This window comes from Dermacentor silvarum, chromosome 4 (genome assembly GCF_013339745.2).
Source record: "Dermacentor silvarum isolate Dsil-2018 chromosome 4, BIME_Dsil_1.4, whole genome shotgun sequence".
In the NCBI taxonomy this organism is placed as follows: domain Eukaryota; kingdom Metazoa; phylum Arthropoda; class Arachnida; order Ixodida; family Ixodidae; genus Dermacentor; species Dermacentor silvarum.
In genome coordinates, this window is record NC_051157.2 from 21,818,105 (window position 1) to 21,841,490 (window position 23,386).

At 44.1% G+C, this 23,386-nt stretch overlaps 1 protein-coding gene across 2 annotated transcripts in view; it reads left to right on the forward strand.

Moving 5' to 3' along the window:
- LOC119449617 (putative oxidoreductase GLYR1 homolog) overlaps window positions 1-23,386 on the forward strand; it is a 103,097-nt gene that overhangs the window by 59,098 nt on the left and 20,613 nt on the right. For both annotated transcript variants that reach the window (XM_037712829.2, XM_037712830.2), the window contains 4 exons: window positions 7,788-7,898; window positions 13,018-13,119; window positions 16,437-16,599; window positions 19,302-19,481. In XM_037712829.2, coding sequence (XP_037568757.1) covers window positions 7,788-7,898; window positions 13,018-13,119; window positions 16,437-16,599; window positions 19,302-19,481 — 556 coding nt within the window. The remainder of the gene's footprint in view (window positions 1-7,787; window positions 7,899-13,017; window positions 13,120-16,436; window positions 16,600-19,301; window positions 19,482-23,386) is intronic.

A 23,386-nucleotide genomic window follows, 5' to 3' on the forward strand; every position in this document is an offset into this window, starting at 1 on the left:
GTGCCCGTTTCGCAAACTTCAAATGAAATGCGTGACCTTCGGAGAAACCGGTGGCCACGAGCGCAGCATTCGCGGCGGGAGAGAGCGTCTCTGTGCAAGCCACAGCTGCTGCGAGCGCGAGGATCTCGCTCGTATCAGGAAAGCCCTATCCAGGAAGGGTCGTTGTTCTTTGCAAGCGGTCATGGACACCGCATTCTGTTCATATCTTGGCTGGTCATGTGCGGATATGATTGTGTGTTTGGAACGAAAAAAAAAAATGTTTCAGACTGTCCGTTTGCCGCTGAAATTGATGTTTTTTTGTTTGTGATCGACGAAACCCTGCGCTGTGTCGCAGTGCATCCCGGTGCAGCAGCCATTCGAACGAGGCGTTCTGTGACGCACCGCGCACTCGCCGCCGTCGACCATTTAACGGCTGTGGTGTTACGTCAGCAGGTCGCAGGCTCGTTACCTGGCCGGGGCGGTTGCGTTCCGATGGTATTGGAATGAGACAGCGCCTTGCACATGCACGTTGGCGCACCGAAGGTGGGCAATCTTTCCATACCCTCCCAAGACCATCAGCACACTAAAGAGAAAAAAAAAAAAATATTTGTTCTGTATTAGTAAACTGTCCTTCGATACCAAACAAGTCGCTCTTAATTTGAGGAGAGGCTTGGTGAGAGAAAAGGTGCAAGAATGAAAGACGGGTAGCGACGCTGCCAGTTCCCATACCAACCAGCCATGACGTCGTGGACTTTTACGGCGTCTGCCCTGGCCTAGTTAGATCTTTTATCGGTACAGATAGACTGCCAGTGTATTCGAAAAGAGCCAAACACTAAACTTTAGCAAGCTTCAAGAACCTATACTGCGCCAAAATGGCCAAAATAATTAGAAATCCGTGACGTGATGGTAGAAAAGCATCGCGTGTCACGATGATTAGCACAGACGAAGCTGTGTTATTTCTTGTATATATATATATATATATATATATATATATATATATATATATATATATATATATATATATATAATATCGTAGTCAACGTTATGTGCACACCATTGCTCGCCGATATTCGTCTCCTCCTCTGAAGCCGTTCTTTTCTCGCACTTTATTGTTTTGTGTGAAGGTCAGCCTATCTCTCAGTGCTGTACTTGTCGCGTAGTTTTCTGTTTGTATTGCTGATAGTGCTTTTACGCTGAAAATGCCCTGACCGATTCGTTATCTGTCCTTACAGTGACGGCTCGCGAGGAATAAGTGCTTGAGGACGCGATTGATTCCTTTTCCACTTCCAGATAAGATTCCTCGACTATTGTGTTTCATATCTTGCCGCGAAGCCATCTGAAAGCGCTTCGCTTATGAGCAGAAAGTACGACCTGCAGTAGCCCTAGAGGCTCAGCAGCACAACGGGTCAAAGGCTTTGTGAAAGGCAGGGACGCGTTTATTTATCTCTCTCTCTCTCTCATCTGTTAAGCACGAGATCGCGAGTTTGGTTTCCGGCCACAGCGACCGCGTTAATGTAGGAGCTAAATACAAGCACTTTTGTATTTTTTTTTTTCGTTGAAATGGATCCAAAGGGCCGCAGTTAAAGTGCGTTGGTATTCTATAAGAACGGATAAAGATGCTAAACTGGACACATACATAAGAAAGGCACATTCACACACAAAATCGTTGTGTGTGTGTGTGTGCGCGCTCTTTTTTTTTTTTTTTTTTTTTGGCCAGATTGCGTTTCTTAAGTTGTCTGTATGAAATTATTCTGGAGCCCACCCCTACCTCACTACGGCGCCTCTCATAGCTTATGTTTCTTTGGCACGTTAAGGCCCATAATGTGACTTTTAACGATATCTTGCAAATACTTTTGTGAGTGCTTTGTTCACATGTCATTACTCATTCTTGAGATGCCGCTAAATGTCAGACGCCTACTTCTAGAAACAGCTGTAGATGGTCGCCAATTATTTTTTCATGTGTCTCGTACGAGTGTGTCTTCAGGGAATCGCAACACCGTATAATTTCTTATGGAGGCTGCGCTTTTTTTCTTTTTTGATGCGGTGCGGCCTTCACACGGGACCGCACCTTTTGGTCTAAATGGTGCTGGCGCGGTCTTGTGGATGGATGCTATGAGCGTCCCCTTTGAAACGGGGTGGTGGGTTGCGCCACCAAGCTCTTAATTTGTGCACATCCTGGCTCTCGCCATCTAGTAGCGGCATGCGGAAGTACGCAGCGCCGATGCGCGCGTGCGCCATCGCTCATGCGATGGAACTTGAAATTCGCCGATGCGCGCGCGCGCGGCATTGGGACACGGTCACACCGAACGCGATTGCTTCTCCATTGGAAATTGTTTTTCAAAATTTTGGGCTACCGAGTTGTGTAAAGGTCGCACTCGAGTCTGTACGGTAGGTTTCTTGTCTCTCCAAGGGTGCGATGCGTTGCCGGCTGGCGGAACGAGCCGTAAATGTATTCCACGAAGGCGGGCTGTGATAAGTCGTGGCTTATCGGTGTCGCGGCAGGACGCAGACTAATGGACTGTTTCTCCAGAGTCGCATAACGTTTGATTCGGAGAAGCGAGAGGCGCGCTCAACGTGATCTGCCCGGGCTCCTGTCTTGTCGCGATTGTGACTGCGGTATCTGTTTGGGGCAAGGCCGACTCCTCAAGGACTGGCAAGTCCTGTGGCGCCACCTCTCAGCGTTGAGATGCACTGTGCTTTCGCGGCAACGATCGGCCTTTTGAGATGTTCATTGCATGCGCTGTTCCGAGCGTGGACACGGCAGGATCCATGGAGCATCGCTCGTACTAGAACGTGCGCGATTGCATTGAATGCTTCGCACAGTGTTTCGCTGCGCAGTCTTTGACCGTTTACGGCTCGCTCGAAATAACGGTGTTCTGAAGAAAAAAAAGAATAACTTTAGTGGAGGCCGCGAATGGCGTGCCGAAGACGTTAATCCAATTTCAAGTGATTGTTCCTTCGAGGGCGTGCGGGGATTGGCCATTTAATCGAGTTAGCGGCCACGTAGGTGTGCGACTTTTTCATCTTCGTCGTGGGTTGCTTTCTGTTCGCCAGTGACGTTTCATTTCGAGAGGACTGCCTCGTCTGACAGCAGCAACGCGGAAGCCTTGGCAGGTGACGCGAGCTCAACGGCGTGCACGTAGTCATTCTCTTGCGCGACCTGCAGCTGCTCTCTGATTGGAACGCGGCGAACGGGCCGTGCACGCAGAGTGGGCAACGTTATTGCAGCAGGCACTGCCTGCAACTTCTACTTTTAAAAGGATAATAAGCGAGCGGACCAAACATGTTCAAACGAGCCAGCTTCGTGTCGGTAGGTGACGCCTGGTTCGCTATGCAGAAAACACCATCGAAGTGAAAAACTTAGAAGTGAGTGAAGCGGCGCAGCCCTCGATTTGTCGAAGCATCCAGGTGTGGTGACAGTGCATCGCATCCAAAGATTTTAATAAATGATACATCCAGTCTGGCAGCATTGAGTGCTTTTCGTAAAGGAAACCGAATCGTTTAAAGGAAACCTGACTTGCAACATGATCAGCGCTGCGTTAAGGAAAATTTGCGAAGGTCAGTCTCCTATCGAGTGCCTCGAAAACATGGCTTGAGGCCACAACAGCAGCAGCATGGATGTCGGAACTGGCCATTCTGGCCGGCCATTTAAAGGTTTCCCTTTCGTATCATTGCGACGCGCATGTTTCGCAGCTCGACCATGTAATACATTGTACGACACCGTTGTCGAATACAAAATCATGCGCTTGTGAAGACGTGCACCCCGTGCAGGCAGATATCACTGTTGTGCTCTTGAGAAAGCAGAGCAGCAGCAAATTGATTTCCGCAACAACGCCGACCATGAAATAACTTGCGAAGGTACGGTCAGTAATTTCGGAGCTCATAACTAGAGGCCGGATCTTTAGGCATTAAAAAAGCGCGTTTTAGGCGCCAAAAATAGGCAGGCAAAACAACGTTTTAGGCCTCCAACGTCGTAAATATAGGCACAATAAATTTTCACGCGAATGCAAATAATTTCAAACGAAGACGTGCGCGGCCTATATCTACGATAGGAAAACAAGAAATGTTATTGTCTATGATGGCACAAAGGCGCCAACAGTTGAACGTAGCCGTGCAATTGTCCCATAAAACTGCTGGATTAATGACGATCAATTGGCTTCATTCAATAAGCACACCGCTCATATTCATGTTCATTGGCCACTGTACTCGAGCGTTGCATATAGTGAAACAGGCATGAAAAAGAATACTTGAAAGCTGTGAATACTGATTAAAGAAAAACGATATTTCATGTCTGCCTGACGCAATTAAATGAAGACACAACAAAAACAGACAAATAACAAATGCAAGAGAGACTACGCATGTTCTTACATGAGGACTGTTAGGTACAACTCTTCGCAATTGTCTCATATACAATGACATAATCCGAATTGTACATGCCAGACGTCCCAGCACTGCCAAATACACTTCCAGCCCATTTGAAGTGCACATGTCTGAATAAATCTGTTTGGAGAGCACGCGGAACGTAGTCTAAGAATCGCTGTGAAGATTGCGGAAACAATAGCAAACTACCACCATCTCCAGATTTTTGGATTCAAAATTGTGCCTCTTGTCACTGAGAATGATCTCGTACGCTGAGAAGGAACGCCCGACGGCGGGGAACACCTTACAAAGTAAATTATAAACAAAACAAAAGCCGCGTGCACATCACATTTTTCTTTCTTGTTTTGCTCTTCACTCTCCTTTCCCCTGACGGCTCTCCGCGGTTTCGCATTCGCCAGCCGCCCGCGCAATGTCAGCGCGGTGGTGTATGCTGGCCGGCGCGTTCCATTTCAATGCTGCTAGCAGTTGTTTTCCGGGAGTTGGTTTAACTAAAGGACTAGGCTGAACCCCATAGAGTTCCGAACAGCCAATGTTCCCCGGTAACATGAATAACGGTCTCTAACTGCACTCGAAAGCGAAACTTGATGCTAAATAGTGTTCGTATAGGCACCGATATTGAAAATAGGCATTTATAGGCACTATAAAAACACTATGAAAGCCCTTCTTAACCTCTAATTCGTGCTAATATATCAAAGTGGGGCAATAGGAGCGCAAGGAACAAAAAAGGCATTTTCCTAAAATCCGATCTCTACTCATAACTGAAGCGACACAGAAGCGAAAGAAGGTTTTCTGTGTACGCAGGCCTGCAACATAACTCACTGAAACGTTCATATTTCTATTGTTGATTGTGTTTTTCATTATTCTGAAGATGCAAGAAATGTGTTAAAACTAATTTTTCAACCTTTAATTGACGGCCTTAGTCCCATATAATCGCATTTTCATATATTACCCATCGTCTGCCACCCGCTCGCTTTGCTCTGTTATTGTTACTCTGTTATTTGAAGCATGTTGTTGCATTATAGTCTCTGTGCCTACAAATTTCCACACGAGAACGTTGTAGTGACTCTTGAAACCATCCTGTTTACGAAAGCTGGAATCGCAGCCGCGCTTCTATGCGTACACGTGGCGCCACCGCCCGTTTATTTTCTTTATTAACGCGCTATCGCGGAATCGTTGTGACCCCGCGTTTGAACCCGCATAATACATATGCCAGAATAGCCTGTCTGTGTGGAAAAACCTCGCATTTTGTGCAGTATAGTCGGGCTTTGTATTTCAACAACTTCAAAATATTTTGCACTTACAGCTGCTTTATTTTAGCTTAAGTTGCGTAGTAACTTCGCGTTTGTTTGGTCCGCAATGTTGAATACAACTTGTGGCATGTTTTAGCTTGCTTGGTTTGTCCACGGAAAAAGATGGGGGATATTAAAATGATAGCCCACCGTTGTATGCGCACTCTCTTATGGGAGAGGCGAGTTGCTGCAGTTTCTCTGCCCGTCGGCAAACAGCGATGCCAGGGCCGCTATTTTGTAGCGATGCCTGTAAAGTAATAATGCCTTTTCGCGCTTATCGCGCTTTGTCAATGGTCAGAGCGACGGTCCGCTCACGATATCAACGTTGATAACGCGAGCGGAGTAAAGGCATCGCTACAAAATACCGGCCCAGGTTTTTATGAACGATGTGAAAAAAGAAAGTATTAACAAGTAATAATATTTTTGTGAAATTTGACAGGGCAGCACAACGGAAAGCGCGAAAATTTTTTGAAGTTCGAATAAAAGCTCGAGTTAACTATACGAGATGAATCCCGAAGCGCCCGTACGGAACTGGAAGGTGCGAACTGTGGTTGAGAGATCTAGGAAATTTTGGTTTAGGGCGCTTTCCACTGGACACGCAGGAGCACTCAGAACTGCCCGGAAAGAGGTTTTCGAGGACCAGAGCCAACGTGGAAACGTATTTTGGAGCGCGACGTTTTCAGGTTGTCAGCGCGCCCGTCTTACGTTGCGCGATAACCGCATTTAAATCCTAGCCAAAATGTGTCGCGACGAAAACTGGCAACTTGAATGTTGACGCTTTTCGTCCATGATAACGGCGAAGCGGTGTAGACCACGCCGAGAATTCGTCGGATGACGTATTCTGTGCGTTTACCGCTTTAGGTCCATCATGCGCGCTACATGTACCGGCGCTAAGTGCCGAATCGAGTGACTTGCTTGAAGATTGAAGGGAACGTTGTTGCCTAGGCCGGTGGCTGAGCCGCTTGCGTCGCACGCGCACTCTGGACGCGGGCCAAGACAAAGTTAATGGTGTTTGTGGTAGTGGCGTCGCCCGTCTTCTTTTCGAGCCGGCGGACGGCTTCACCCGGGCACCGGGGTGGGGGAGAGCGCGCCGCCGACGTCGTTAGTGTCATCGTTGCCGACGCCGGTGGTGGTGCAATCCGAGGTTCTCGAGGAGTCTCGCCGGAATATCGTCGGGAAGGGCCGGTGTGGTGGACGGCACTGGCCATGACCCTGCGTCAGAAGTGGTGCTTCCAACATATAACAGAAAGGGGCCGCCGTTACGCGAATAAAATGAAACGATGCACTGGCACTCGCCATATAACTTTGGGGACCCCACTATCATATGCAGCATTGTTCTGATTCCGTCTATGTGCTAGGCCAAGCTGTTCAGTTGAACTATAGTAGAGCTGGTAAATTGGTTGCTAAGGCAATCATATGCATCATTATCTTGCAAAGTTTGATGGTGGTTGTGTAGGGGGATGTTAAAGTTATTCCTGAGGCTCTGGTTTGTACAACGCTTCATGAGGTTGACACTGAGTATCGGGGCCCATCCTGTTGTGTTGATACAAGGTAGCTATAGCAGCTTCTTCATAATAGCGTAAGACCGAGCATGTGAAATGCATTTGTGCATTTGTTTATTCCTAGTTTCATCTTAGTGTGTCAAAGTAGTAGTAATTTATTTATACTTTTCATATGTTATATTGCAGTAATATGTTACAGTGAGTAATTCACATCATACCGTCTTCTAAAATACAATGGGATGGCTATGGCTTATGGACTAGCAAAATATGTATTTGCAGCTGACAGAAACTGCTAGTAATCAATTCATAATGTTCACACCGTCCTAAGGAAGCATGGCCCCTAAGTTAACAGCGATGGTATTTTCAAATTTGTCCCAAATGTTGTTGACTACAGTGCCGTATTTACTCGCATAATGATCGCACTTCTTTTCCTTGAAAAATTGATGAGAATTGTGTGGCTGGGACAATTATGTGGGGAAAACTTTCCCTCCGTAATTCGAATAAATTTTAAGTTTTGATGGTCAATGTGGGGGTGCGAGAATTCGAGTAAACACGGTAGCTTATTTGCTGTGGCCATCAGTTTCACTGAAATGTTCTGCATTGTCTAAATACCTCTCGCTTCATTTTTTATTTGCAGTGCCGAGACTTTGTAAAGGCGGGTGCTTACAAGGGTTTAACTCCTGCTGATGTCGTCGCAGCATCGGACATCACATTCTGCTGTGTCTCCAATTCTCACGCAGCCAAGGAGGTAAGCAATTTTTAATTTTTTATGTATGTGTGCATGTATGTATGTATGTATGTATGTATGTTACTTTATCTTATAACTTGCGCGTTGTATGTAGAATATAAAATTAGCTTAGCCACCTTGCAAAAGTATCTTGTCAATAACAAATTGTGGTTGGTTTTAAAATGTACCATATCTTCCGGTCTATAAGTCGCACCTCCTCAAAACGGCAATTAAAAGAAAAACGTATATAAGACGCAGCTGTTCATTCGGTAATAAATTTTTAAAAAATTAGTGACGTTTCACTTTGTGAAAGCAGGTCATGCACAATAGTATGGGTGCCTTCTATATAATTGCGATAGCAATCATTGGACACTCAGGCGTATTTCTGCCTGTATAAAGCCCAAGGGCAATAACCTCGTTTTCATGCGCCTTATGCTGTATGTGCAAGTGAAAGCTTGCAAAGGTGAGCCGAATCGCACACAAGGGAAGAAAGTGGGAAGGCAGCGCAGGAGCGATATCCACGAAGTGAATGATGATGAGTGGGCGAAGCACCGAGGGATCATTCGGGTAACCGTGAATCCCCCGTACGTTGCCCACTCGAACATGCAAATGAGTGACAACACATGTGTACAGTATATAGAATGTTGTTTTATTGGTCGTATATGGTATTGAGGTGCGGACTTCGTTTTCCCTTCATTAAGATTGCCTTGTGATCAGTGCAGCAGCACAGCGACGCTGGCAAGCGGAACCAGAGGCGGCGAGAGCGCGGGAAGCGTCGGCAAAATGCCAGAAGCGTTCTCCAGAAGCCGGAGCTTCACATACATATACTATACATATACATATATATACTGTACATGTGTACAGTATATACAGCACTTATATAGCCCTTGTGCACCGCAGCGCCCCTAGCGGGTCTCCATGCAAACCAGAGCTACAGACAAAGGACGACGAGGGACAAGGCTCGGCCCTAAGGTGCTTCACCCCTAAAAATAGGGTTGAAAATGTAATAACCTGTAACACAGTTTGCAAATCAGTTCTGCGGAATCCCGTAAGGTGGAGGAATTGTCATTAAAGGAAAAATTGTAGGGAAGTTGTAGCTGCATGCTACATTTGAGTAGATAACCATTTTTCCTTTCATAGCCTGATGTTGCATAAGCATGCTACAAAATAAATGATCGTGTTACATGTGCATGTTTCTGCAACAGTGCTGCTGTGGAGGCAAGAAAAGTTTCAGATCCAAGTTTCCTTGTAAATCAAGCATGGCAAGCGATACTACAATGTGCAGTTTCATTTGTAGTGTCTTCAATCACGCTTGCCATTTCCTGATGCCCATCCCTCTTAGATAAGCTAATAATCTTACCAGGGCTGATCAAAGATACATTGTAATTGTATCTTGATACAGCTATAAGATACTGCAGCATTGATTGTATTTGATACAATACTCGCTATTTGTGTCTAAAGATACCCAACACATTAGTTAATTGCTTATTATAGCCCCACTGCAGGGTTGCTGCATTGCAATAGTTGGCTTGCAAATTTTGTAGCTCCTGCCATGAGATGGCGTTCCTATCAAATTTCCTATTAACCAGGTAACGATTTTTCAACAATCTAACAAAATACAATATTGTCTATTAGGGGAAGCGTTAGCTCAAGGCCAACTCCAAAATACTTGCACATATACTTGCACAGATATACTAAATACTTGTATTACTTAGTGAACCGATTTGAATAAACTGTGCTGAATTTCGGAGAGAAAGCGAAATTTTACCTACCATAGCAAGCAGAATTTTGACTCAGTGCCTCATACTGTATATAAAATCGTCAAAAGTTGGTTTTAAATTTGAAGCACGATGTTTACAAAAACTGATATTCCAGCTCTGTAATCCGCATTCGATAGAGCATTTTAAGTAGACAGGTGCAATATATTTTATAGTTTATGGGAAATTGTTACAATGCCTACAAGGATTGTAAGAAAGTCTTACTACATTAGTGGTATAATTGAAAGTGGCATATGATCAATACATTATTTTTGTCTACTTTGGATGTCCCAAAATGTTCATTGTACAGAATTGTGATTTTTTTTATTTAATATTTTTGCTCAGGGCTGCAGGTGTTTCATTATTGTTTTTTTTACTTTCGCGATTTTTATTAACTTCAGTAAAAAACTGGTGGTCTTAGTACAAGATGGCTCCTTACATTTAATAAATTTTAGCCATTTTTTTTAAATGCAAGAAATTTTATCAAAACTGCACTGTGTAAGCACAGAAAAACGTTTTCTTCGTACCCTGTATGTAGCTAAGAACTCCTGACATAAAGCTTCCCCATAGTCTAAGGGGCTAGCAACAGTTGCATCAGAGAAATGTAGGCATGCTGCTTAATCAGTGATTTTTCTATGCCACTTTTAATTGGTACGAGGCACTAGTTTGCGGTCGAATCTTAAAGCAGGTCAGCTTGCTTGTAATGTATTCATTTCTGTGGTTTTGTGATCGACATCAACCTTTAGATTGCGCACTGAGTACCTTGGCATGAGTTAGACATATGAGTTTTTAAAAACAATATGTTGAGCTAAGGAGTGTTTGTTTTTAGAGAACAGAAAACGAGTCTTAATGACAACGGCATAGATTTGCACCAATATTAATGTGCAATATTCAATTTTTCTTTCACTCTGTCACATGAAACAGCAGGTCATGCAAGAGCAGATGATGTTCTGTCTAAGGCAGCATGTTGACTACCATCAGCCATGCTGAACTCTTCGATTGAAATTTCCAGGAAATAGGCTCACTAATAGTGGAGTCGATCTTCCCCATCATCCGCATTTGGCAACATTACTGACTTTACTGTAGTACTTTGCGTGCCCATTAGAGGGCGTTAGAAAAACACAAGAAAACTATTGAAAAGCGCTGACTCAGAGTAGAGGAAACGAGCTGTGAAAATAACCAGCAAAATTAGGTTGATGGCGCGTACACAGCAGCTGTGGAAAGGCAGGTCACGGATGGTGAGACAGCTTGGATAGGCACGATGAACAGGAAGCCAATCTATATCGAACAGCAAAGATTGAAATTAAAATAAGCTTTAGGATAGCTCAGAGATTTGAGAACTACTATTCGAAACAGGGTCATTTTGTAATTCTGTAAATGCAGTGCTATAGGCGAAAATGTGACAATGTCTACGTTTTATCCATAACGTGTGGAAACACTGGGGTATCTATTGAACGTCTTTTGTTAACATGTTGGTATCCATTCAAAGCTAAATAAGGATGTAGATTTAGTCACTCTGCCCAAGGTCTTCAGTTCTAATGACACTAACAGAATAAAGGTGAATATACCTGCAGTGGAGAATTGTAAATTACAGCTAAGCTCATATATTTGATACACAGACCTTAAAGAGAAAGTGGACTCTGCATTGCTTTGCTCGCTCTCATACGTTGTTGGCTAATTGTGACGGCAGCCATACTGTTGTGACCCGTGGCATCCAGATCATTCCAAGGTCAAACTGCTGGCTACATTATGTGCAGCTACCACAGAATAATTTGCCAACATGTGTTATATATCACACGACTTCATAGAGCATGGCGGCATGCCATGCTCTTTGGCGTGCCGCCATGCACACCAAAATGTGGTTGTGCGAGAGCAGTAGACAGCAGGACCAGTTCACCACGGCAAGCATAGGAAGTGCTAAAACACATTGTTCTTTAGCATGCGGCACTTGCTTTTGTGGCTTCAAATTCCATTATGGAGCGTCTGAGACATGGTCGTATGTACAGTAATGGGATCTTTGCTCGTAAAATGCACTCAAAGTACTCGAGGTCTGCAGCGAAATGTATTCCTGATGATGTTCCTGTTAAAGTAGCACGCTTCCGTGTGGCGCAAAATGCAGTATGGGAAACTTAAGTTGATTGGTAATGCGTCTTGCAGCACATGGTTTCTACAAAAGGGTATTCTTCGAGTACTGGCCGACTTCAATTCTGCAGTTGCAACAAGCTGCCGAAAAAAGAAAATTAAAACTTGTGGCTTTATGTGCCAAAGCTAATATAATTATGAGGCACGTCGTAGTGGGGGACTTAGAATTTACCACCTGGGTTCTACTTACTGGAGCTTCTTCTTCCTCTTCCTTTGTTTTTTCCATTTTCCTCCATCGAAGCGTAGCCGCCATAGTCATGATCGAACCCGTAACCTCGAGCTCAGCAGTGCAATGCATGCCACTAAGCTACCACGGCAGGTGCCGTGGTAGCTTAGAAAAATTAATAATAATTTTTCCGTGATGACCTAAAAGTTTATTTGATTCGTCATAATATACTTATATAAAACTTTTGGTTTTGTTTCACTGCAATTCTCGTTTTTGATAGTGCCACAGAGCATCCTAATTTAAAAAAAAAAAAAACGAGGTGGCTGGCACTCACAATTTGTAAAGTTCGAAAGTGAGGAGTTTCAAGTCAGCATTATGTTGTAGTTTGTTCATATTCCTGATCAGGTTTGTTTATTAGGAATATGTGTGAAGATAAAATTGGCGAATGTTAGAATAAGCTTTATTGGCGACATTTCATGGCCTTCAAGTGACTGTGGCCGTCTTCGTCCATTTTGTTGTAGGTGTTTCTTGTATCCTAAGATCCACAATACTTCAGCGGATGTATATAAAATACAGATATATTGATACACGGCTTTCTGAATGTGCATTATACAGATACAAAATACTCGAAGAGTATATAGTATCGAAGATACACATGTCTTTAATACTGCCCAGCCCTGAATCTTACCCATGTTTGTCTAGTGCCATTTTTAATCTACTGGTGGCAACACCAACAGTGAAGTACAGTCAGGCCTCGATTTAAGGGAACCGAATTCTATGACATTTTATATTTAATAAAGTGCTTTCCATTCTCTGACACATTCACAGAGCTTAATGCATCGAAAACATTAAAGCAACAAAGTGAAGTGAACAATATGGGTAAAGAAACGAGTCACAGAAATACTGCAGTGCTTAAAATGCCTCAGAATTTATTCACGCATTGCTACAGTGAACACTTCATCTTGCCAGTTTGAACTGACGTCACCTAAGCTGAACAGCAGTCCAGAAGATGTTGAATTAGTGGCGCATAGTATAAGGAGTATGACCATTGCAAACCTGTTTTATTGCTGCCTAGATGGTGTTCGGAAACTGTGGTGTTTTGCAAGAGATTAAAGACAACAAGGGCTACGTGGAGATGACATCCATAGACCCTGACACATCGCAGGACATATCAGAGGTGAGCACTGTGTGAATTTCAAATGTAGTATGAAATACTAGCTAAACCAGGGAGGGGGGGGGGGGGGGGGTGAATATCAGCCATCCCAGCTTGTGCATGTTTGTTTCATTTATTTATTTATTTATTTATTTGCGATACTGCCAGTCTCAGTGAGACCAAAGCAGGTGGGCATTGTATTAGACAGTTTTCAAGAGAAACAAACAGGTCCTACTACATGGTACAGTAAAAAAAGAAAAGGGAAAAGAAAAACACCAATGACGATGTGAAATACAACACTTTTGGTTAGTTTAACAATATCACTTAGTAACAATTATAGTATTACTAGAATTTATATAAAGATAGCGAACATATGACCCTTGTAAAATTAGAGAAGTTATACAGCTAACAGATAAAAGCGCAGTAGTGACCAGTTTGGGGCTTGAAATGCAGAATTTCCACGCTAGGAACAAGCATTACAGTGAATATGTGTGGGCGTGTTAAATGGCGTCTTCTGTGTTTGATGTCTCTAGTTGGTTGATGAACGATGAAAGTGACGGATAGGAAACTATGTCTGAGTTGAGGAGATTCCATTCTTTGATCGCACGAGGAAAAAGTGAAAACTTGAACGTGTCATTATGAACACTGTACTGGTTTAGTGTAAATGGGTGCTTATTTCGTGATAGACGTCATGTAGACAAAGTAACGTACTTGGCTCGGTCTATCTTATAACTGCCGTGCATTAGTTGGTAGATGAATTTTAAGCGGGCTTGTCTGGCCCTAACAGATAGTGTTTTAAGGCCTGCATCAGCTAAGAGGTTTGTAGGGGAGTCATAGGGCCTGTATTTGTTAAAGATGAATCTCACAGCTTTTCTTTGCACTTTTTCTAGTTTTGATATGTTAGTTGATGTGTGGGGAAACCAGATGATGTTAGCGTATTCTAAAACGGAGCGAACAAACGTTGTATAAGCTAGTAGTCTGGTGTGTTTCGGTGCAAGGCGTAAACATCGTCTAAGAAAAAAAAAGGCTTGCGTAATGCGACTGAGGTAATATTATCAATATGTAAGTTCCATGAAAGGTCAGAAGTGAATGTCAAACCTAGGTATTTGTGGTTATTTACTTTGTTCAGGCAAGTGCCACCGAGAGCGTAAGAAAATTCTGAGGGCTTCTTTTTTGTTGTAAGGACATGTCATTAATGTGTAACTCGGCTGAATGATCAAGAAACTAGCGTGACTGCATCCATTTAGGTGTGCAATTTTCAACCGTCATGTCTGCTCTGCAAACTATATTGCAGGTTGTGAGAGGCTTTTTGCTTTCCAAGTCAATCGGCATAGAGTGAAAAAAACTTGCAGGTATGACTGTATTCTTTTACACTAAATGCCCATTTCAGTTTATGTTATTAAGCCCACAGGTGAGGCTTACCTGAGCTAGCAAATAGCATGAAACAGGTACTATTTGCCAGTAGATCAAATTTTACAAAGGTGAGCATTCAGGTGAATCAGTGCTGTGTTGCTCATTTTCGTTTCTATCCAACTTTTGCACTGCTTATGAAAATTAGGCTGTGCCATATGAAACTGAAAAGGTATGATTGGTGCATTGCGGTACATGTTTAACACGTAATGTGGATTTAATGGCATTTAAATCAACTTGGTTCTTGGGCCCCTGAGTTAAAAACCAACAACAAAAATTCACTTTGGCCATAATGTTTCAAACTAGTAGTATATACTGTATTTACACGCATAATGAACGCACCCCCCACTTTTCTAATTAAGAAGTGTGTTTTTTGTGGTGCGTAGTTGTTAATTTGTGGTGCGTATCAAGAAACTCATCATCAGCAATGAAGATATAAATAAAAGGAAATAAACTTTCTTGCCGTGGCGGGATTCGAACCCACGGTCCCAAGGCGAGCATCATAACCACTAGGCTATACAGTCACACTTGCAGAACATGTATTTATGCGAACCATATGATTGTGTTCGAGCGTCCTCGTCTTCGTACACAGCTGGCGCATTCGCAAGCGCTCGTGCCAATGCTCTGCGAGGTGAAGAAGAGGTTTTGGGCGCTATGCTCGAGAGAGAGAGAGATAAAGAAAATAAGAGTGAAAGAGAGAGAGACACATTCACGGAGCAAGTTTGATGGAACGCGTTGTCGGCATTGGAACGCGGTGTCGGTGTTGCAAGCTGCGCTAAGCAACGTGAGGACGTAAGTCCGAGACGCGCGAGAAGACATTATCATCATGTGTAATAAGATGAAAAATACGCACGCACTTCCGGAAAATGCTGGGATACGATCGCCCCGCTTTGCTGTTTCAAGCCTTTTTCAAGCCTTGTGCGGCCGTGTGCCAGGATAAGCGTTCTTTTTTTTTTCCCCCTCTCATAATGATTGTACCCTGCAACTGTGTGGCCGTGCGCGCCTTATCTTGAAAGCGATCTGCCTTGGGGGCTGAGTCTAGGTGAGACAGCAGCTTATACCTTTGTGCGTGGTCCATTCTCGCCGCTCAGTTTGTGTTGAAGCGATACACGGCACGAAGGTCACATCGCTCGCTGTTGCAAGTGCTGCGCTTGCTCACGCCAGGGTTGGACAGAGAGTGTCTGCGGTCATCGAGTGTGATGTGTTCATGTTTGCCTGTGCGTGCTGACACCATGCTTGTTAATCTACATAGTTAGCGAATGTTTGCTAGTTTATACGGCAGATAAAGCTACTATCCTCACTTAGTATCGCTGTCTACACATTTGCTATCGCAATCGATGGTTCGCCTTTCAGGTGAAACTGTGAGGTTTTAGAGGTGGGCCGCAAAAAACAAATCACTCAAAATTTTACCCCACATAATGAACCACCAAATTGCACATATATTCTTTTTTTTTTTTTAAGTGCGTTCATTATGCGGGTAAACACAGTATACTATTAGAGCGATCCTGGCAAGGGTGCAGAGCTGGTAATTGTCTAGTTTTCTTATTAACAGCATTTACATAGCCCCTTTGCAGACGACACGTTCACCTAGTGGTTAGCAGATGCGGTCCCAGCACATCACCTATGAGATTTTCAGTGTGGCGTGAGTGCCACCCACTAGGAGGTTCTCAACCTTTCAGGTCTCGCGTCATTTGAAGCAAACTTTAATCACGCCATTGTCTCTCTCTCTCTCTCTCCAGCTCTAGTATCAAAATCACCTATTTTTGTGATCGTTTTATGATGCATCCACTTGTATTTCAAGCATAAAGTTTTACACGGAGGCTTGTCTGTATCTAGACGTTTAACTCTTTGTGCGGTCCAATATTTTATTGCAGTTGGCCTTTTGAGTGATGAAAGTAAGTGCTCACATGTAGGGTACTCCTTGATTCTAGGCTATCATGCTCAGAGGTGGGCGGTACTTGGAAGCACCTGTGTCGGGCTCAAAAAAGCCTGCTGAGGATGGCACTCTCATCATCCTGGCTGCCGGTGACCGGTCACTCTTCAATGACTGTGCCACCTGTTTCGAGGCTATTGGCAGGCATGCATTCTACTTGGGTAAGGGGATGTTTCAACAGAGTTTTGCGTAAACTGAGATCAGCTTATATTCACAACTTTTACAAGTGGCCAGCAATTTCGGGAAAATTATTTTATCTGTGTTCTCAGCAACTCGCATGACGTAACTTTTGCTTTAGCATGCCCTTCAAGTGGCGTCTGTCCTATAGAATTTAGTATCTGCAAGTATTTTGTATCGAGATGAAAATAACTGCTGTCATTGTCACACTGGAGCAGTGACGTTTACTCCTTTTCACTTGGGGATATGAATATTACGAAATGTTTGAAAAATGAATGTCAAACACAACTAAATGACAATGTCTGCATGTACACAAGGCATTAAAATCGGCTTGTTCATAGTATGATATAAATATGTGGCACTTATAAACACTTTATCTCAACAAATAAGGAGGCCTTCATAAAAATAATGAAAGTCGAACCTCTATATAATGAAGTCATACTTAAAGCAAGAAACTTAAATAGCGTGCTTCATTGAGACCAGGTTTCAGTATTTCCATCAGTAAAGGTTACAAGTTTGTAGAAGATGCATAGCATCTTGTAAGTAATCATTTATGAACCCAGCCCCACAGGAAACTTCGCCAATATTCTCTTGCATGCAATGGTTATTGCGTTGAGTGCAATGCTTTTGTTCAGGACGCATCTGGTTGGTTCACGTACCAAGCGTGGTACCATGTTGCATCATCACATGGTACCACGCTTACATGTATATTATCATAGGCTGTTAGCAATAACAATACGGCTAGATGTCACCGAGACAACACGCATTTCTTTATTTTCGTTCCTTTATTGCGAAGCTCGCTTGCTGTTGGTGTTTTCATTTTTCGATTGGCTGTTGCTGCGTTCGAGGACACATTTGTGAGACGGTCAGCACAAATGATGTGTACCCAGTGCAGTTTCTGTAAGCCAGCATAACAGATGGTGCCGCACTGCTTTCCATCGTCTGCTGGTTGTTATCTTTTGCTGCTCCCCAGCGACGTTTGGACACATGAAAATAAATGAATCATTGATGTAAGTGTATTTTTGTCACAAATGCTCCAAATACATGCATTCAATGTGTGCAACCAATCAATATTCACAATATTCATCAATATTTCCAAGGAATATTACTTGATCTCGGGAAATAATAAAGTCCGTTATACCACAGATTTCAATAAATTGATGTGCAACTTAAGAAAATGAAGAAAGGACCAAGTGTTTGAAACGGTAAAAGAATACTGCGCTGATATCGTGAATGAGCTAAACAATGTACTGAACGTTTCAGCACTTCTGATATCTACTGAATATGTCACTGTTTCAATACCCAGGGGCCTAGAGCTAGTAAGGCCAACATGGATTGGAACTCCATATGTTCCATATGTTGATTGTACCAAAGCCTGCTTGAAGTGCTCAAAGCTCAGTGGACACGGGTTTTCTATGCTGTAAGCATAGAGTGTACCTGTGGAAAATGATCCTCGCAAATAAAAACAGTGAAGCCTGGAGGAAAGTAAGTTTCAGCCATTTGGCTTGAACATGACAAGTATTATTGCTGGGGGAAGCTGGTTACAGCTTACCTTTATCGAGTGAAGTGTGCAATGTGCAAGAAGGCAATATATATCACAGCAATAGATAAGGTGGTTTTGAAAAGCCACCTGAAGAGCTTTAAAGTCTTGTGTCCAACTCAGCGGCTTGCCGCTAAGAAGATTTCAATATTTGTTTGCTTATGTATGTATGAATGAAACTTGTTTTGTCTTTCTTAATTTTAGTCGAATATTGTATGTGAACCCTGACTGAGCAGACTTGTGCAGTTGATGACATAGCATACCTCATGAGGTCTAAATGTCTGAGAAGGGAAAAAAAAAGCAATGAAACCAATGCTTTGATTCTCAAATTGGCCTGAAATAGTCTAGTGTTAAGCAAGCCTTTGAAATTTATGTTGTATAGCTGCCACTGACATGCAGAACCTCGTAATACTCTCAAGGATACAATCAAATCCCTCCACAACAAAATTGGCAATGGGCATGAAAATTTTCAGTGTTGCAGGAATTCATTGTGAAATTTGCAAATAACCATCAAACGTGCAGTGGTGGTCTAAATGCACCATTTTTGCCACAGTTTTATCGAGTCTTACATAAATGGGAGTGCTAGGTGTACGATACTCTTCCTGCTAAACTGCTTTCTTATCTTCACTCAAGTTTCTCACAGAAGTACCATTTGCAGTAATACGACATTCGGCAGCATTACCTCCGCAGTTTCGTCCACAATAAATCTGAAGTGGGTGTTGTCTGTAGTAGGTGGTGTTGCCACTCAAAAATTTTTTTATTCCACTGCAACAGAACGGTGATGTCATCTGTCATGGCTACAATAGATAAACTTTGTTCACTGTAGTCATGACAGATGGTTCCAGCATATCGTTGCAGTGGAATCCACATATTCACTTCCGTCTTATGAACAGGCCCAGCTGCACAATATTCAGAAGGTCACAGCATTCTGCTTGCAGAAGCAGACACAAGCTTTTCTGAAAGCCGCAACATTCCTTGTGGACAACAAGGAATGTGGATGAGCACAGGGTTCATTGGGGTGGGTGTTTGTCTGCAAAATTGTTGATGAAAGATAGTCAACACAGGACAGTGCTCAGGGTAGTAGTGGATGCATTCCATTCTGTCTACCATTGAGCTGTGCCTCTCTTTTTCATTTCAACACTGCAGGGGAGGTTGGCAATGGCTCCAAGATGAGCCTCATCCTGAACATGCTGCTGGGGACGACATTAGCTGGTCTGGCAGAAGCAATGGCACTCTGCGACCGAGCTGAGCTTTCCCAGAAGGACCTACTCGAGATACTGGAACTGGGCGACCTCAACTCTGCAATCATCAGTCAGAAAGGCCAAGGTGGGTTGGATGCTCCCTGTGCTACAAGTGCAAAGTTTCTGGCATTGTCTTTTAATGTGTTTTTTAGGTTACAAACTTTCTATGAAAACGCTTGATATGCTGCCTAAAGTATCTGTGACTTGGTGCAGCATCGTTTAGAGGGAATTAGCCGTTGGCCAGGGGAGGCTAACTGTGTAACCTTTACTACTGCAGTGTTGCAAGAGCACACAAAAGAAACAGTGCAAACATGTGGATACCATTGACTGCACAATTCTTTAAATTAAAAAGTGTACAAATTTATTACTTCAATAAACTTGTAAATTGTAGAAGTACAATTGCATATCTTTTATTAATTTAGTTAATAAATGTCGCATTGCTGTTGTGCTAGGTAAGTTTTTACGGTCTGTGGTAACTAGTTCTGTTAAAATGCAAGTCACATTGTGAAAATATTTTGGTGACTGGAATAACAATTGCCTAAAATCTCCACCTTTACCACGATTTCCTCCTCCTCTGTAAGGAAATTTTCGGCGGTGCTTTTTATATATGTGTAAGGCAGTGCATGGCAGTATTCTGAAAGAAATTGAATCTTGCTTTAACGGGACATGGACACAAAATCTGAAAATTTTACGAAAATGCTCAAAATGAATCCTCAGTGTGTGATTACACCGAAAAGAAGCAGCCACTTAGCTCATTTTTGAGCCGATGGCTTTATTTTTGGCGTTTTTGTGAGCACGCACCTCGCCGCCCGACCCCAGTTGGAAGGCGTGACGTTACAACACCCTCGTCAGGATAGCTGGCCGGCCGCGGTCATTCGAAGCTCGCCGACGCCGGCTTCACGAGCGATGAGTACACGTCTGAAGACAAGGACCATTCCAACTTGGCAAGAAATGTTACCGCTTACGGTTACGAACCTTCCGCATCAAGCGACAAAGAAGAGCAGGCGACCGTGGAAGTGCCGGTCAGGTTTTCGCGAACCATAGCACAAAGATTTCGCTCTGCACCAGACACTTACGCAAGAATTATTGGTCATTTCCTGGTGTAAATTTTCGGCAGTGGCGTAATCGTGTTGCTGCCGAAGATTTACAACAGCAGTGAAGTAGAATACATTTGGTTACTGCAATATTAGCTGTTTTTGTCTGTTTGAGCTCTGCGCCACCTGGTGGCAGCACCATACAGGCCGCTAACGTTTACGGTTCTGCCCGAACGCCTGCGTTTACCCGTTTACCGGCCAAGGCTAAAGCTCTCTAATAGGCTGGTATCTTAAGTTTACGCACCTTCTCGTCTCTGGAAAACGTGTGCGACGGCGTGTCATGACCGACGATGCTGTTATAACAATAATGTCTAGGCATTTCCTTCCGCCTTGACGAACGCGTCAATACCGAACGACGACCGCTGCAAGCCTCATATGTAAGACGCACCACTTGCGTGGAGCGCTGACGGGGATATAGTTTCAGACGGACCACGTGCGAAGATCGCCAAAAGTGGTTAAACAAACGCTACAAGGGACCGACACCCCTGGAAACACTGCGACAGCTGTGGCCGACCTTGGCCGCGGGTGGGTGTTATAACGTCAAATTTCAGCCTCTGCCGACGGCAAGGTGGAACAGAAAATTGTGGGGGGAAAAAAATGTTTCTCGTTCTTTTTTTTTTTTCAAGGTAGCTTGTTGTATTCGTCATTTTCAACAGTTCAACTTTTGTTCCGGCGCAAAAAACCACCCACCAACTTTTGTGTCCGTATCCCTTTAACAGTGGAGCGGCTGTGGTGACCGAAGGCTCACCACGTAGCCAGTGCAGCTAGCGGCTGCCACCGTAGAGGCCATCATCGTGGCCTCTGTGATATAGGTGCCTCTGTCATTGGTAATCACCTGTACTAGTTTGCTGTTGTAATTTCCTTCTCCCTTTTCTTTCTTTCTTTTTGTTAAAAACAGGTTAAATCAACAGGGCTGATGCAATGAATAAGAAAAACCCACCACACGTTTTAGTGTTACATTGCAGTGCCTGACACCTACCCACAGGGTTCTCCCCGGAAAATTGATAGAGGTCGACATTTGAGGACAAGGGGGGGGGGCACAGGCACATACTAAATAATGACAACACAACAGACGTTCGAGCACAATCACACAATGCAAGAGACTTGTCTGCAAATGCAGCTTACGGGTGCTATTCTGGATACTTGTTTAAAACTCAAGGTCGCCTTATCTGATTGTTTGAGAGTGTGGGAGGAGAAAAAGAAAAAAATGACCGGGAGGGGACTTTCTCTCATTTTTATTATTGCGATAGCAATTACAGTTAAACCTGGATATAACGAAATTGACAAATTCCCGAAAAACTTCGCTATAAAGAAGATTTCATTATATGCAGGTTCGGCATGAAAATTCGAAAAAGAAACAAACGATTAAGGAAGCATAAGGGTGTTGTAGCGTCGTATAGTGTCACCTAATGTCAGGTTAGTGAAGTGAAGCGCAGAGACTTGCACAGGTAACCAAAGAGTGGCGCTGCCAGCGCGTTGAAAAAAAGCTTTTATTGCGATAGCAATTATATGGACACTCCAAAGCAGATTTCTGCCGTCGGCGTAGCCGTCACCCGTGAGGTTCCGTATGACGTCAACGGCGATGAAATCGTCGCCGCGCTCCGGACGCTGTATGTGCGAGTGAAAGGGCGCGAGGCACGCGCGCTTTCACGGGGAGCGAACGCACGTCAGAGAGCAAACGCGCGTTCTGCGCCGTTCTCCCTGAAGGGCTGCAGAATTAAGCGTCTTTCCTCCTACCAGGCCTCCGGGGGGGAGGCCTGGTACTACGCCCCACGCTCCTGCCCAGGTGGCTATATCTTGCAAGCCATCTGCGGAGGGGGGCAGTGCCCTTCCTCTCTGCGCTGTGTTTTTGCGGCTTAATTTGCGTTGATGCGAGCGGTGGGAGGAAGGTCAATTCGCTCGCTGCTGCTGCCACGCTTACACTACAGTGTATTGACAGCGACTTTCCGCGGTCATTGAGTGAGATGCGTGACACCATGCTTGTTAATTTCGTTTGTGTGCCTATGTTTACAAGTTTATACGGCCGATAAAACTATTATCCTTACTTCGTATAGCTGTCCACTTGTTTATCGCGATCGATGCTTCATTTTTCGGGCGAAACTGTGACTTTTCTTGTGTTTTTAATTTTATTGCGGAGGCGACGACGCATCGAGTTCTGCCCTTATTTTTGTGCACGCCTCATTCTTTCGCGCTTCTTTCCGCGGCCGTACCAGCTACACGCGCGGTGAAATGCGACTTCCGTGCTCTCGGAGATGTCACATGATCGCATTTTCCTAGGTCTAGTACCACGATTGTTTGCATTTACGGCCAGCTTTCCCGGCCTTTGTTTCTGGCTCATGACCGTATGCGGCTATTTCCTGCCGGCGTCCATGCTTGCCCGTAACAGCGCTCTTGGGGAAACCGGCCCCTCACGCTCGTAGCTTCTATTGCATAGGCACAGAAAGTTGGCCCCGAGTACAGCAAACTTGAAGCCCGAGAGTTGGGCGGTGGTGGGCGGGTGGTCATAGAGGTGGGCGGTCGGCGAGAGTGGTGGGCGGCAAAACCACCGCCGCCCATCGTAGCGAGAACCTTGCCTACCCGTTAAAAAAAAGGGGGCTCCACTTGGACATTATTATCACCATCTAACGCGCATGCGGGAGCCGCAGTGCTTTCGGTTTTCAGTCATCAGGCAACATGTGGTCGTTGTTCGTGTGTTCGTCCCAAGCATGCTGCTCGGTAGATGCAACTCCAATGACATGCTTCAAGATGTTTACAACGTCACAGCTGCTTTGGTCAACATAGGAAGCTTTCCCATAGAAATTTCATGACTGGTACAAATTGTTCAGAAATTGACGATGGCAACCCAGCAGTGCGGCCGGCTGAAGTGGTTGAGCCTTTTGACAATGTGTCAGAGAAT